This window comes from Pseudopodoces humilis, chromosome 2 (genome assembly GCF_049639895.1).
Source record: "Pseudopodoces humilis isolate 2021_Gansu_Grassland_sample_001 chromosome 2, ASM4963989v1, whole genome shotgun sequence".
NCBI classification, from domain to species: Eukaryota; Metazoa; Chordata; class Aves; order Passeriformes; family Paridae; genus Pseudopodoces; species Pseudopodoces humilis.
Window position 1 is genome coordinate 2,752,088 of NC_142201.1, and position 17,138 is coordinate 2,769,225.

A 17,138-nucleotide genomic window follows, 5' to 3' on the forward strand; every position below is an offset into this window, starting at 1 on the left:
CCATGGTTGGACAGGAAAATGAGCTGTTTGGGTTGCCCTGGCCATTGGAGCCTCCCTGGTATCCCCTGTCCCGTGGAATTCCCTGTTTTCAAAGGGCAAAGGAGGTTGAGCTAAGTCATCCTCCTTGGCTGCTGCCCTCACCTTCTCAGCCCAGGTTGGGATGCTCTGGCTGTCTCCCTGTCTGCTGACAGCTCAGAGCTCATGTCACCATCATCAAATCAGGTCCAACAGCACCAAGTAACCCCTGCAAGGATGTCTTAAATTCCACTTCCCTCCCCTTCCATAAATTGTTAATAAGTCTGGCAGTGTCATGGCATTTTGCTACTCCTCTGACAGTACTTCAGGACTCTTCTTCTTCTTTACATCTCCCTTTTTGCCTCTTTTTCCTATTTTTCTTTCCTTTTCCCAAGCCCTGCTGATAAAAGCTTTTTTATTTCTCTGCATCCTTGGCTGTTTGTCCCCTCCCCTGTCACCTCCTTGAATAGCCAAGGTAATTTTCACACCTGTTTTGAGACTCAAACCCTCCTCCAAAGGCTGTGTGCCACTTGCTGTAGTCCTAATTTTCTGTCTTTTCCTTGGAAACCTGTGGTGGGAGGTTTACAGCTTGCTTGCAGCCATGCACGAGCACTTGGAATTTTTCCATATTTTTAACCAGCAGCCATTCAGACTCTCCAGTCCCTTGGGGAGCCAGGCTGTGAGCTGTGTCTCTGTGCCAGGATATGAGCCCACCACAATGTCCAAGGACCTTCCACATGTTTCCTGGACTTATCCTCAGCATATGCTGGAATAAATTAAAAAAATAAAAATAAAAATCCACCCCCCCCCGCTTTTGAAGAAAGAGTGGAAAATGTTCAGCCTAGTCTTGGTAGAAAATACAGAATTTTCCAGCATTCATTAGCCTTGTGCATTTAAAGATAGGAGCACTTCAAAGCAACATCTGTTAGTCATGATCTGTATTTACCCTCTCCAGCACAATGGGATCCGACTCATGGCTGGGTCATCTGAATTCATTCCCATCCCAGAAAACTGAAATGTGAGGATGTACCAGACCAATTTCTGGGAACTAGATGGCATTGAGGGCAATTTTCAACCATGGAACAAATGAATATTTTAATTTTCCCCCTTTCTTCCCTTTCCCCTTGTATTTGGAGTACACTAATGCAGGTGAACATACCCCTCCCCAGCCTACAGGAGAAAAGGAATATTATTTCTAAACTTGACCATTCCAGTGGTCAGGGTGGTTGCAGCAATACTGGGGAACTTCATGAGTCCTCCAGCTCTTCTCCATGAGGATGAAGAAAAGTGGTGTTTGAAGCCCTCTCTCATCCCTGGCAGTCCTGTGGCCAAAGAATCTACACGGCTGTGTTGTGACACAGACTGGGGATTTTGCAAAAATATGTGAAAGAATTGAGTAAAAGATGTGCCTAAAACGTAAAACTTGCCTTTCATATCCTCTTGGAACTGCTTGGAAGCCTAGAAGTATCATGGCAATCATTTAGTCCAAGTCCCTGTGCCTGTTTTAGAAGCCTGTATCCAATTTGGCATCTGGATATGGAATTTGGGGACGTGGTTTTGGGGTGATGCTGGCGGTGCTGGGGAGTCACTGGATGAGCTTGAAGGTTTCATCCAACCTTGATAATTCTGCAATCCTTTGATTCTCTGCAGAGCAGATTTTTAGTTTTGTGTGGAGAAAAATGGCACCTTCAGCATGAAGAAAATTGGAAATGAATTGGCAGTTTTTTGGGGCAGGATGAGCTGGTGGAAGCAGTGCAGCAATTTCACTCCAAGAGTCTGGAAAAACCTTCCCAGTGGTCTGCTGATGGAGACACCTGAGGAAAGGAGGCTTTTCAGGTCACAAAAAAAACATTTCCAAAGAAAGAACATGTAAATCCATCTTTTTGCTGCTCATGCTGCTCGCTTTTCATCCAGGTGGGACTAAAAGGGTTTCACCTGCTTGTTTGGGAAGAACAGACTCCAGTGGGATGGAGGTGCAGTCAAAAAAGTCCTAGATGGGAATGGTTTAGACAGGAGGAGACAGCAGGCTTGGCAATGTGTAAGTGAGGGGTGGAGTGGGGAAAGGGAAAGGAAAAACAAAGGAAAAGAAGAAGGGCACATTAACAATTGCCAGAGAAGAAGAGGGATAGGTTTGTGAAGCGGAATATGTCTAAGCTTGGCAAACAGCCAGTCAAAGGGAGTGTGATAACAAACCACAAATATTTGGAAAGCTGTAAACACTGAGGCAGGCAAAGAACTCCAGAGGGTGATGTATGGGGAGTGCAATCACAAGGAATTGCAAAATACAGAAATGGCAGGGAAACAGAAAAAAAAAAACCAAAACAAACCACCCCTCTTTGACAATGAGATGTGTTGGGCTCTGTGTAATGGGAATGGGTGGAAATTCCCTGGAATTGAGACCTCTTCAAAGAAGGTTAAGGAAACATCAGTAAATGTACAGTAGAAAACAGTTTTGTTATAATGAGAGGGACGGACAGGGTTTCCTCACTGCTTCTAGGATTGGGCACAGAAAATTATCCTGCCCCTTAGGTTTTTATAAAATATATATGGACCAATATTCTGGCATGGAACCCCAAAATTTTCTGATCTTGGTTTTGAGAAGTCTTCAATCCAGTGATTTAAAAGGACATCTCAGGGAAATTCCTGGCCTAAGAACCTTGGGTATTTTCCTAATGTGACCAAAACTTGAGAAGGTGGCTCAGGAAAAGCTCATGGGATGACTAATCATATGATATAGGTAAAATGGTTTCTTTTACCTTTAATGCACATGTAATGAGAAATTTATTTTAAAATTATATTTTAGCTGGGGCAAGAAATAGTCTGAAATTGAAAAATGTGCAGAAGAAAAGTCTAAACACCTGATGATCCCTGTGTTTCTGTGGGCAGTTTAAAAAGCTTGTGGGCTCTTTGGAATCTGGGTAAGGTTTCCAGCTTGGCTGAAAGTTGCCTTTAAAAGAAACTCTAATTTAAATAAAGGGCTAAAGTTATTAATGTTACCAATTTCTGCAAATGTGGGCCCATCAGGGCCGTGTTGTCCAGGTGCTAAATGGCAAAGAGAAGATCCAGCCAAGGTCTTGGGGTCAGTGTGAGCTTCACTGAACGTCTCTCATGGTCTGGACACACAGTTCCTCAGCTCTGCCTGATGGCCTCATCCCTTGTCACGGTCATGGGAGACCCTACAAATAATCCCAGTGCACCACTAGAAGGATCTCTCCATCCTTCACTTCCCTCTTGCAAAATCCATGTTTTTCCAAGGCTCCTGGAAGGGAGGGAGCAGGTCCTGAAGCTCTGCAATGGGTGACCACGGTCCACCAGTGAGCTTCCCATGGCCAGCTCGAGGATTTTAATCTTCACACGAGGGGATTCCACCAGGCCATCTGCTCTGGCTCCATCCCTGTCCTGGGATCTGGAGCCCAAAGCTGGGATGTTGTTCCCATTGCACAGGACAGCAGCCAGGGAACACAACCTGGAAGCCCTGCAGGCACCCCCTGAGCACTGGGGATGCTTTGGATGCTGCCAGGCATGTCCTTGGCCATCCAAACAAAGACCTTAATTAAATCTGGATTTTTAGTGTTTAATTAAAAGCTGGTTCAAAAATATACTCACCATTTTGCGTTGGAAGTACACATCAAGTAGACAGTGAGGATCTGCAGACTTATTTCCACTGAAAGGCAAATTATTATCCAGGTGTGTCTGCCATAACTCCTTAACTTTCTGAAATAGTGACTGACCTTTTCTAAGAGTTCATTTTTTTCTTCTTCTTTTTTTTTTATGGAAATACAGTCTTACCTTGCTTATTTCCCTGCCCAGGTGTCACACATTGGTAACACAATCCTGTGATTATAAACTGTCACCAAGACACTCCTAACACAAAGCCTGGTGAATTGGGTCCCATTGCTCCCCACAAAATGCATATGCAGAACATTTCCTATAAAACCTGAAACCACACCCATTTTGTCTGGGAAAAAACAAGACACAAAAGAACAGCGAAAAGGAGGGACACAGAGGGCTGAGCTGTCTGGGATTCCTGCAGCAAACACTGTGGAGAGCCACTCATAAATGTCAGGGCTGATTTTCCAGACCAGTTCTTCAGATGGTGTTGGGAAAGAATGGATTTATGCCAGTAGGCACCAGATGCAGTTTTGGGGCCCAGGGTACAGAGTGGGAAGCCTCTAAAGCTAGAAGATAAAAATAAAAACCCTGCCCTTCGTAAACAGCCAGGATGGGCTGCAGTGACAAATGAACAAAGCTGCCACACACTCCGTTCTAACGTGGGGAATAATGGAAATTGTTCATTATTCACTTTATTCACTAATAATGATACAGAATGTATTAAGGGCAAGGGAGCAAAGCAATTCAACACACGATTCAGGAGGAAGATACATCCCAGGCTGAGATTTTGCAGCACAACTTCATGGCAACAAAAGATTATTTCTGAATATGAATACTCTTCCTTAGAGGCCTCCCTTAGGCTTCATTTCCAGTCTTGGGCGTGGAGCTGTCGATGAATTAATTGGGGATGGTTGCAATCTCTGGGCCAGAGAAGCTCAGCACAGGGATGGCAAGGCACTGTTAAAGAAGGGCTGGAAGCATTTCAGCAGAACTGTCTGGAAAAGAACATACCCAGCACCTGTACATTTTAAACTCAGGCTGTTTGCTCCTACATCTTCACATCCCAAAAAGCCTGGTCTATTTTAACCTGATGAGTAGCACATCTGTCATGGGTGTCACACACAAAAAAATGCAAACACAAATGCAAACCACATTGTCAATCTGAAATTGCCATGCTAGGCCAAGCTTATTTTATTACATACATTCTGCAATCTAAGGACTAATATGTTCATAATGTAAACATTAAGCATACAGAGTTAAAATTCAAGGCCACAATAGTTTCTTTTTTGGATTGTCCCTTTTTTTTGTTTTGTTTTGTTTTTTTGTGTGTGTGTGTCTTTGGTTGGCCGAGATCAACTCGTAGTGTATAAATGCATAAGTTATATAATAATTATATAAAAAGGAAAAAAAAAAATAACATTGAACTTGTATACTTCATTCTGACAAACGCACAGCGTTCGCGACTCGGTAAGAAAAACTGGCGCCCGCCTAACAAAAATATTCAGGTGATTTCTGATTCTGGCAGTCAGGGGTTGTCTCTTGCTCTAACCAATAGAAAACAAACTCCCTTAGTAATGATGAGGTTCTAACTGGTAACTTTTAAATATCAAACACAATTCCAGTTTTGCTTTTTTTTTTTTTTTGCCCCTAAAAAAAAGAAAAAAAAAAAAGAGATGCATATTCTGATTTCTCGCTTCTTCTGCTTTTCCCTCTTCCCACTTTTTATTACTACTGAACCAAGTCTGTTCCTCCTGAAATACTGGGAATGGTATAATACTGAGCAATATGTTTCACAAGTCCAAACAAGTGTTTCTTCATAGTCCCAACACTACAAAGTTTTCAGTCTTTTCAGTCTCTACTGGTCAAGAAGTTTCTTTCCTCCCCTTCTCACCACCTTCATCCTCCTCCTTCTCCTTCCTGCCTCCTCTGTCAGGTGCAGGCCTCTGAGCTACAATCATACACTTGCCCTCCAGCACATTCTCATTTCCCACGTTTGGCTCAGGATTCCTGTAAAACTGTCAAGGAATCTGAAAGTTTGGTTTGTCTTCACAGTTTGAGTAGCTGATTCGCTCTGATGAATGGATCTCATTTGGTTTTAATTACAACACTGATGTTCTATTCCAAATCAGCTTCCACACTAACCAGTCTCTTCTGCTGATATGTTTCTATTTTCTAAATACAGATAGGCTTTTTTTCCTTTTTTTTTTTTTTTTTCCCTTTTCCTCTCTTTTGTAATGATCCATATGTTAGGTCACTATAGACTTATCCTTATATTGCTGTAGTATAGTCCCAGTTTTGCACTAGCATGATATCAAACTTTACACACAAGCTTATCAACTTTTTAAGACCACCAGCTTCCGTAGGTTTTCCTTATCATTTCATGCTTCTACCTACAATAGTCTATTGTTGTTTGGTCCACAGAGTCGATGCCCATATACATTACATTTTAGTATCTTAATACTTCTTGGATTATTTCCTTTAAATCCCTACTACAAAAAGTCTTTTTGACATCTATTTTTAACGTGGTTTTGGGTTATTTTTTCCCCAGCCAAACCTTCACTTGTCTCTTTAGGCACTTTTAATTCGAGTACTCCAACAGAGTTCATCGCGACTCCTCAGGGACCGAATCCCATCGGGAAGCGTCTTTGCTTTGCCTGGTGTTTATTTTCCCCACCCCACTTAGTAGTAGGTGCCAAGATGAGAAGGCATATGAGCAGCTGGCAGCCTGGTGTTGGGGTAGATCCCTCCAGTCGGCGAATTCCAGTAGGGATTGGGGGCAGCAAAAAAGCTGGAGGATGTCACGGGCAAGGCAGGGGGGTGGGGAGCCACAAAGTTCATCTTCTGCGGGTGCGCGTGGTACGAGCTCATGTAGGGCAGGTCCGACGGGTATTTGTACATGGACGACTCCGGGGGGTGAGGCTGCAGGGCCTGGGCGATGCCGTGGAAGTCGAATTTGTAGGCGTAGCGCTTGCCGTGGACCTTGGTCATGATGTTCTTGTCGTAGTAGTAGCGCAGGGCGCGGCTGAGCTTGTCGTAGTTCATGTTGGGCTTGCTCTTCCGCTCGCCCCAGCGCCGCGCCACCTCGTCGGGGTCCGTCATCTTGAACTCGCCGTTGGTGCCCTCCCAGGTGATGCAGTTGGAGTTGGAGCTGTCCGACAGCAGCTCCAGCAGGAACTGCCACAGCTGGATCTGCCCGCTCCCTGCGGGGAAGAACAAAGTGGGAATGTCAGGGCTGGCATTAATAATGTCAAAGCATCAACTCTGCGGGCTCTCCCCGAGGACCCCATTAGGAAATGCTGTGATGTTGGCTCCTAATTCATTCTATTAACCAGTCTCCCTTCTCCCAGGACTGTCTCACGAAACGCTGAGGAGCAGGGATAATTGTAATGTGTCGTGTTTTCCCTCATGTGAGTGGCAGAATGCCATTCCATGGAGATTTAATTGTTACCTAATGTCATTCAGCGCAGACAATTGATGGGGAAATAATACAGCGCTCATTTAGGAAACTAATCTCTAAAGTTCAGCACAAACAGCTTTCACTTGCCTAACACTCTGCTTGTTCTCACAGCATTATGTTGCAACTAAATGTTCCCTGCTATGAAATGAGCCCACACAAAAATGGAGAAGTTTAGAGCAAGCTGGGCCCGTGCCAAACCATATCATCCCTTTGCAGCATTTGGGGAAATGCAGAACGGAAACTTATTAGCTTGCTGTTGCACTGCACACAACCAGAGGGCAAAACAATTGCAAGAACAGTGAAAAGGTCCATAAAATACATCCTTGTCATCATTCTGCTTCAAATCAGTTTAAATGATTATTTTCCATTAAGACGCAAAATGTTGCTGTTGTATTTTTCTCACTCTCTGCCAATTCCATGGCAAAAAGAAAACAGTTAGTCTGTAAACTTCACAAAAGTAAGGTAGGGCAACAAAATTTGTCCATTTTAGACAAGTGAAAGTAGATTTCAAAGGGCCTTGCCACTGACAGTCACGTTAGAAGCTTAGCATTTCTTAACAAAGCAACACTGAAATGATGCAAAATGCAGCTGAGCAGCTGGCGATGCAATCTGTTTCACAAGCACAGTGTCAGCAGAATTTGCCAACCAGCCTGGATGTGCTAACTCTGAACTACATCTCTGACCAGGAATCGGTTGGGTTTCTTTCTTTTTTTTTTTTTATTCAAACCAGCTATGTGGGTATAATAAACAAGCTTTTCTTTAGAAAGCTTATAGTAGCAATTACAATATCGAGCTAGAGCAGCATCTGAAACCCATTAGCAGTTTATACTTCAGTGCAACTGAAACCCATATTCATTTAAATTGTATTTATCCAAACTGGCCTTAATGAATTTCTTCTGTTCCATTAACATGCTTTAAATAAACAAACAAACAAAAGAATCCGTGGTATGAGCAAGGCATGCAAGTTTTAATACACGAAACATAACAAGAGGATTAGGCTTTGAAAATCAATAAACAGTTCAGCACTGGACAAAACACAAATTTTTTGAATAAGCAATCCAACATATGTTCTAACATAAACACTTGCCTTCCAAATGTAATATATAGTCCTATGAAAATAAATGGTTGCTGTCAATTTCCTTTTAATGAGAGAGTAATTCCACCAATTTATAAACACACAAAACATGTTAAAGCACAGTTATGATGGTGTGGAGGAATTCCATATCCAAATGTTAAAAAAGCATCCCAGTCCAGATCGTGTTAAGTGTCACCCACAGTAATGAAGTCAACCAAAGGGACACTTGATAAAATTTGGCAAGCCATGATTTATGACCAAATTAAAGGGATGCATGCCCCCGCTCCCAGTCAAGACCAGTCTTGCCTGGAAACCCCCACCGCCTCAGGCCGTTTGGAAAATCCTACTCTTAACACTTAATTACTTTCCTCTGCCACACAAAACTGTTTGGAGAGTCAGTGAATCTAGAACTGCGCTCGATGTCACTTGGGAGAAAGCGAAAGGAAACTCATCAGCATTTTGGCAATTTCAGGCCTTGAAAAGCTGTAAAATTGCTGTAAAAGGAACCATTGTTGCTGGGGGGGCTGAGGAGATGTGTGTGGAACAAGGAATGTTGTGCCCTGGGACTGTCCAGGTAAGGAACACAAGTGGAACACAGAGTGTCAGTCCCTCGTGGTGGGTTGTGGTGTTGGTCACGGTGCTGTACAGCCACAGCGTGTCCTGCGGGCTTGGAGCAGTGAGATCTGCACAATTCCCGGTCAGAGCTACTAAATCCCTTGTGATCCCTTGTGTTTAGCAAAAACATGCTGCTCCAAGGTTGCACTCGGTGGTCCTTGAGGTGTTTTCCCACCTGAGTGGTTCTGTGAGTCTGTGACTGTCTTCTAAGCTACACATCCCTATCCACAATGCACCCCATTGAGGGGGGAGAACATTTTTGAAGTGTTTAACCCAATTATTATTTGCAAATAAAAGACACTTTCCTGGTTTTTGTTTTCTTTTTTCTATATATTTCTCCTGGGTTATTCATCCCAAAATTTTGTATTCCCCAAGGAATATCCAGCATGATGCTGTGATGTGGATTAACAGAATCTGGGACACAGCTGATGAAGAGTGGTTAAAAGATTTGTGCCCTTCTGGAAGGGTAACTGGAGACAGATGGGGCCTCTTACACCCCATAAGCAAATCCTGATGTTCAGGCAACTGAAGTGAACTCCAGCTTCAAAGGTTGGACTCCTTGGAGGTCGTTTCCAACCTTAATGATTCTAACTTCCTCAGTCCCACCCCCTGTGTAATTCAGAAATTCTGCAACACACTGGGTACCATCAGCTCCCCCTGAGCCATGCTGAGGAGTGGGAAAATCAGGGACATCCCCTTCCAGGTCTGGTCTTAAAGCTGAAGTGGTGACACTCAGCAGTGAAAGAAAGGAAAGCCTCCTAAATCAGCAAAATCCCTTCTCACCTGGATTTGCAAGTCGGCTGCTGGTCGGTCCGAGAATCTGATATGGATCTACAAAATCGTGAAAGAAAGATTCAAAATCATGCAACAGCGATGTCAAATGTTGTAGGTACTATTTCTGAACCTTGTGAGGGGCAGTGTGCACTGTGTGATGGGACAGCAGATCCAACACCTAAGCCATTTTCTCCCTCTGCATGGCAGTATTTGTACGGTCTCCTTTCAAGCTTGGTGTGCTTTTTGTACTGTAGTAATGTGCAGATGCATATATTCAGAATGTAAATTTTGTTATGAAACATGCTGGTGGTGGAATCCCCATCCCTGGAAGTGTCCAGGGAAGGCCTGGATGTGGCACTCAGGGCTCTGGGCTCAGTGACAAGGTGGGGATGGGTCACAGGTTGGACTCAATGACCTTGGAGGTCCAACCTCAGTGATTCTGTGATTCTCTTTTGTCACTGGACTCCAGTGAGGGATCCCATGGATTCACCCTGCAGCTGAGGTTTTCAGAAGAGCCTCTGTCAGCCTTACAGTGCCTGTAGCATCTCAGTATTTCCCTCTAGGAATTCCCTCTGGAAATGAAAACTTACTTTGGCTTGAAGTCCAACAGGGAAAAAGGGAGGGCTGTGACAGCAGCCCAAAGCCAAAGTGATGGGCTGCAAGCCCTGAGTGCCCCTGTGGCTTTTACAGCCAAGAAGACAATCAGGTTACATTCCTTACACATTTAAATCATCTGTGCAGCTCACACACAGCCATTAAAAGGTCCTCAGGACTTACATAAATCATCAGTATATTTCTATGAAGATTCTCGTGGTTGGAAGGCCAGACTAGATAAAACACTGTTTGGGCAAAAATCAGTGTAATCCTTCCCAGGCAGTCTGTGCATGAGTTAATGAGAACTGGTCATGCACAGTCTTGTTTAGCTGTAACAAAACCCAGAATAATGATTTAAAATCCATGTGATAAAAACTGGCTCAGAGTCTTCTGAGCTAAGAATATCCTCTAAATCTCTTTTATTTCCTCCTTCTAACCTTTTGCTGTTAACAAAAGCCATGACTGACTCAGGACCTTTGTAGTGCTCTCCAGCTACCTGTCCAAAATACAGCTGAATTTGCAACAAGGGATTAGGTCCCACCCTGTGGATTTGCTGCTCTGAAAACACAAAAGATGCCCATTTTGCTAAACCACTACTCTACAAATCCATAAACTTCTGCTTTCCCCTCAGTTTTCCAAGAGGCTGAGAATCCCTCTTAATATTCCTGTTGTGTTTCAGGAGCCGAATTCAAACGGGTTTCTGTAGCCTGTAATCCATTCCCTTTTCTTTCTTTTTGGCTCATGCACTTTTTCCAACTGCTGCCATCTCAACTACTGGGGTCTTTTGACATCTCTACTTTCCACTTTTGTACCTTTGTACCCAAACTGTAGAGACAGGTTTTTTTTTTAAATACCATTTTTTTTCACTGCCTTTAAACATTATATCCATCCCAAATCCAGCTGCAGAGCAAATCCCATTCCCATGTGAGGTTTTGGTGGTCTCCAGCTGGAGTGGTCTGAACCAGATTGTGCAATTTTTTAGTTTCTCATCATATTCAACAAACCCAGGTGGAATTCAAGCCAAATGACACCCACCTAACTGAGGACGCTGGTCTTCTGTTTTGGGAACTGTTGAGGATGATGGCTGAGTAGCTGAAAATGATAAAAAAAAACCCATTTAATTATTTTTCCAGTTAGGAAGTTGCTCACCAAACCTATGAGAGGTCCCCAGGCCTGGATCTCCTGCTGCCCTCTGCTCCAGGATGGACACAACAGGATTTAAAGCTCATAAAAAGCTTTTTAAGGCTCTATGGTGATGGACTTGGTGAAGTTTGAGTTTAAGGAAGGATGTGGCTGCCCAGTGACACCTCCCAGAATTGTCTATACAATTGGCTTTCCAAAAATGCACAGATAAAACACCTCCAGAGCTCCTGTAATTCCCTTTGGAATCAAATCTATTTATTCCCCAGCTGTGCAGATGCTTTTACCTTTTGACTGAGGGCTGGGGTGGCTGTGACTCGTCCATGCTGATCTCCTGGCTTGCTCATAAGGCAAATCTGTGAAGGAAAAAGACACTTATTCATGCAGATATGGCCTAAAGTGGTTATGTCCAAAAAGGGTACATTTGAGGGGACTCAGGATTTGGAAAATTACTGAAACAGGCAGGGAATTCTTTGCTAAAACCTTTATCATCTTTATTGTCTCTGAAAACAACAGTAAAAACAACAGTTGTGCTCTACAGAGCTGCCTGTGGTTGTCAGAGGTCTCAGCTGCACTGAAATAGGTTCTGCAAAGAATCTTTAGAGACCAGATAGAGTTCATCACATCCAAAGGTTCTGGGTTCTCCCTTTAGTCCCCTTCCTCAGCCCAGGACAGCAAGGAATGGCACACACTGACATCATGAATAATCTGTGCTAAGATCTTGCAGGAAAAGTCCCCAGGAGTTCCTTTTATGCATAAACCCTCCCAAATCCAGCATCTAACAGTATTTCCTTTTAAGAAGACAGGCTTTAGTTGATTTATTCCTTTCTGCTTCTTGGGACAAGCTCCTTAAATTTACAGATCTAAATTTTCATTTCCCTTTCCTTCATTTACTCGTTACATCTATTTTATTTCGGTGCTTTAGCATATTAAAAAGATGAAAAACCTAAGCCATAAAAGCTTTCTTCATAAAGCAAATGTAGTAAATTCAAATGTTTGGTTTACCCTTAGAAATCTTTGGCAGTTTCCTGTGCTTTTCCACGGCTGACTTTAACACATTAGCTAAAATTACTGCCAAAATCAGAGACTTATGTAACTTCCAGGATCTCAGGAAGGTAGCAGTGCCCACCTGGTGGAACTAAGTTGGTGCAGATGTCTTGACTCTCAACAACACTTGTGCTTTATTTCAGAATCCATGTTTGGAAATGAAACCAGTTAGAAAGCAAAGAAACAGCCCCAGACTGGCTCTGTGCAAGGCAGATGTATCTGCCCATTTCCAAGCACTGGGAGGAGCAGCATTGCATGGAAATAAAGTGTAATGTAAAATACAAAACCAAATTGCATTTAATTTATTTAGTCTGTTTGGTACTGCCAGCTCCCAGAATCCTACACTTCAAAACCTTCGCTTTTGCTGAGATTTGCAACTGATTTTTGTACTGCATTTTCATAATGAATAACCTTGTATCCCTGATTTCTTAAGAACTATTCCACAGTTTCAGAGAAAATAATGTGAATTTTACAGGTGCTCATGTCTGAGCAGAATATGGATCACTGTGACCTGCAGTTGTCCTGCCCAGGCTGAGATCGACACTGCTGCTTAGTTAGAGGCTTTACCACCCGGCAAAAAATATCCAGAATTACTCTGGTCATAATTCCAGTGGGTTCTGAGTTCTGAACCACACAGGGGGCTCAGCTGTGGGGAGTCTGCAGGCATCTCCTGCAGTCCTGCCTTGCCTGGCCAGCTCCCTTCCTCCATGGCAGGTTCTCTACCTCCTCTCTAGATTCCCCTGCCAGGCAGGTCCTGGTGACATAAGGAAACTACTTTTCCCCTCCAGTTTTTACACTCCCTGCTCAGAAAAACATTGTCCCAACCACAATTCTACCCACGATGTCTTCCACTTTCTCCTTTCTTTTCCTTCCTTCCTTTTCCTTCCTTCCTTTTCCTTCCTTCCTTTTCCTTCCTTCCTTTTCCTTCCTTCCTTTTCCTTCCTTCCTTTTCCTTCCTTCCTTTTCCTTCCTTCCTTTTCCTTCCTTCCTTTTCCTTCCTTCCTTTTCCTTCCTTCCTTTTCCTTCCTTCCTTTTCCTTCCTTCCTTTTCCTTCCTTCCTTTTCCTTCCTTCCTTTTCCTTCCTTCCTTTTCCTTCCTTCCTTTTCCTTCCTTCCTTTTCCTTCCTTCCTTTTCCTTCCTTCCTTTTCCTTCCTTCCTTCCTTCCTTCCTTCCTTCCTTCCTTCCTTCCTTCCTTCCTTCCTTCCTTCCTTCCTTCCTTCCTTCCTTCCTTCCTTCCTTCCTTCCTTCCTTCCTTCCTTCCTTCCTTCCTTCCTTCCTTCCTTCCTTCCTTCCGCCACTTCTGCCACTTCCGCCACTTCCTCTCTATCTCTCCTCTCCTCTCCTCTCCTCTCCTCTCCTCTCCTCTCCTCTCCTCTCCTCTCCTCTCCTCTCCTCTCCTCTCCTCTCCTCTCCTCTCCTCTCCTCTCCTCTCCTCTCCTCTCCTCTCCTCTCCTCTCCTCTCCTCTCCTCTCCTCTCCTCTCCTCTCCTATTTTTGGATCTCCAAACCACCAGACACCTGTGCCCTGAGAGGAGTGGGAGATGCTGTGTGTGCTTGTACTTGGTGGCACTTGAAACACTTGGTACAAGTTCTGTACTGTGAGAAAAATGTTTTGCCTTTTAACTCATCACATCACAAGATGATCTTTTGACTACACCCTCTCCATGAACAGAAAAAACACGTTATCAGCTTTTCTTGAAATAGAGCAAAGTTCCAGCTTCACTCTTGGTTCAGCATCGTGCCTTGATAAACCCCTTGTTCTTCCTGATCAGTAATTCTTGTCCATGAAATATCAGCACAACATGTCCTTATTCCTGATGGGAATGCTCCTGTTTGGTGAGACCAACCCCGAGCAGGTGTCCCTGAGAGCCTCATTGTGTCACTGTCCCTGAGACCTCATGTTCTGTTCTAAAGGTGACTGCAGAAATCCTCCCTTGCACTGCAAGCCCTGCTCATTTCCCATTTTCTATTGTAGTGCCTTAACAATGGCAGTGCTTAATTACTCTCTCCAGAATTGCACCCCAGGATTTGGCTGATTCCCACTGAACTTTATTTATTCCCCCTACTCCTCATTTTTGACCTTTTTCATATCATCAAGTGGCTGTCCCCAGGGTCTGCTTTTGCTCTCACATGAACAGTGCTTTGTTATGGGAAAGCTTCTTTGCAGTCTGGTTGAAATGTGACATTTAACTCAAAGGAAAGCCACAGAATAAGCAAAAAAAAAAACAAACCAACCCAGATTCCTGAAAGAAAACTGAATTTCTGCAAAAACCCCTTACTCTCTGAATAAAAATTCTGACTTTGAAGATGTCCGTCAACTTTCAACAGTGAAAGATAAAATAGAACAATACTTCCAAAATCACTACAGTTCTTTGTAGAAAATGTTTAGTTCTGCACAGAAGAACAGAGACACCCAAAAACTAAACTGCAATTCCACAAGTAATTGTGTGAATGCAGAAAGATGTTGACATGAAGCATTTTGTTTCCCCAAGTGTCATTTCAAATGTGAGTTAGATAAAAATGCTGAAATGAATGAGCTCACCATGTCTGATATGTGGTTCAGGACTTTTTCCTCTAGGGAAAATTAACATTTTATTTTTCTATCACACGTAGAATGAAACAAATATGGAAATCGTAGACCTTGAACAAAAAATCCTGATTTTCATTCAAGTCTGGAGGAAGACAGACTCATTCCAGCCTTTGCCTGAAATCCTGGCATAGTTTTTCCTGCAGGACACCAGGTCCCTCAGGTCTTATGTTACACGTTCACTTCTGCTGGGAATTACTGAGAGTTTGGGGCCTCTGGATTTATGTTTGGTGACTGTTTCTATATTCTGCTTTGTTTTCTCATCCCTATTTGTGTTGACATTCCCCAGTGTCCCTGAGAGTTCCTGGGTGCCTCAGTCTGCTTTAATCCCCCAGGAAAATGTTTAATTTATTTGGAATATCCCTTCTTCTTATACTGACAGTAAGCAGGTGTGCTCTGACACTCTTTATTTTGATAATTATATCACATTTCCTCAACCCCAGACCGTGATTTGAACAATTTCAAACCTCTGTATCTCTAAACATGCTCCAAAGATTTTTCCATACTCCCATGGGTTTCCCAGGCATTTCTAAGCACCTCCAAAGTCTGCAAAGAGCCTTTTTGATAAGGGGTGATTGACACAGCTTTCCATGCAAGGCCACACTGCTGGGGAATTTAATGGCACAGCCACATTTCCCACGGGATTCTCCACTGTGGTTCTTAATTTGTTCACATTTTTCACTTTGGCCCGTGAGCAGAGCAGTGGCTGTCACTGTGCCATAAATAAAGATGACTTTGTTAAGTTGTTCCTTCATGAGTGAAGGGGGATAATTTGGAATCAGTAAGATATGCAAACAACTCGTGCCTGAAGGTGCTGCATTTATCAATTTGTGTTTTCAGCTGTTAATATATTGCCAAGTTGTTCCTCCCTAATGAACTTCCTGGGTACCTGGACAGGAATCATGAACAGGAATCTCTGTGTTTAAATAACAACAAAATCATGGAATCATGGAATGGGTTGGGTGGGAAGGGACTTTAAATCTCAATTAATTCCCAGCCCTGCCATGGCAGGGACACCTGCCACTGTCCCAGGAGCTCCCAATGTCCAGCCTGGCCTTGGGCACTGCCAGGGATCCAGGGGCAGCCCCAGCTGCTCTGGCAATTCCATCCCAGCCCCTGCCCACCCTGCCAGGGAACAATTCCTGCCCAAGATCCCAAGATCCAGCCCTGCCCTCTGCCACTGGCAGCCATTCCCTGGCTCCTGGCCCTGCAGCCCTTGGCAATTGTCTCTCTCCAGCTTTCCTGGGGCTCCTTCAGGCCACAATTTGATCACCCCAAAGCTTCTCCTTCCCAGGCCTAACAATCCCAATTTAAGATGGTTGTTACTGGTGACAGGCTAATTAACCAGTTCTTAATTTGTTTCTTATGATAGACTGATTTAAATTCTATTGTAAATAGTTGTGGGGCACTTTGGTGAATGCCTTATGAAAACCAAATGTATGCACTGGATCAGCAGTTCCCTTTTTAGCCACCAGCATAAACAAAGAAATCTAGCAGGGTTTGATTTCCAAGGATCCAAACAAGTTGAATTTGTTGATGTAATGGCCTGGTAGTTGTTTCCTCTTCTCTCTTTTCTAATTATCAATTACCAAATCTACAGACATACATATATACATGTATACAAGGCTACATAAAATACTATCTGTGTGTCCCCTCCTGGACTCTACCCTAGAGCACAAACAAAATAATTCCAGTTCAAACCCCTTCTTTTTAATGTGACCATGTATCTTTTCACCAGAGCTCAGCCAATTCCAGTGCATGTCCCTTCAGAGCACTTGGATTTTTGCCTCTGGCTCAGTAATGGATTTCCTTTAAATTCAGTATTTTCTACAACTCCTCTTGATGTCCCTTAGTACTCTGCACTCATTATTGGAAAAGCAAATGTCCAGATTAGGCATTTTTCCAGCATTTTTTGTGGTGAAGGGTGATAAAAAGAAAATCTTTGGCTTCATAGCCACATCCTCACCTTCTTTAATTATTCCCATTAGCATTTCACAAATCTGCTCATCTACAAAACTTTCACAGGTTTCAAATTTTTGAGCATTAAGAACTTCCTGATGTTTTGATTTTACTTAAGACTCTTAAACTCACAGATTGTTACGGTTTCTGCATGCCTCAAACATAAATAAAACGTAGGTAGCAGGAGAAGCAAAAATGCTGCATCTTTAGAGTATTTTTCCAGAAGAGACTTCAAATAAAAGGGAATTTTAACTTCTTTTTACA

The 17,138-nt window shown here is 43.3% G+C and overlaps 1 protein-coding gene across 4 annotated transcripts in view; it reads right to left on the reverse strand.

Annotated features, from left to right (window-relative positions):
• Positions 1-4,303: 4,303 nt before the first annotated feature.
• Positions 4,304-17,138, reverse strand: part of ERG (ETS transcription factor ERG) — a 137,768-nt gene continuing 124,933 nt past the window's right edge. For all 4 annotated transcript variants that reach the window (XM_088051945.1, XM_014255719.2, XM_014255720.2 and 1 more), the window contains 4 exons: positions 11,570-11,638; positions 11,178-11,234; positions 9,558-9,605; positions 4,304-6,827 (listed from right to left, as the gene is read on the reverse strand). In XM_088051945.1, coding sequence (XP_087908071.1) covers positions 6,307-6,827; positions 9,558-9,605; positions 11,178-11,234; positions 11,570-11,638 — 695 coding nt within the window. In that variant the 3' untranslated portion in view covers positions 4,304-6,306. The remainder of the gene's footprint in view (positions 6,828-9,557; positions 9,606-11,177; positions 11,235-11,569; positions 11,639-17,138) is intronic.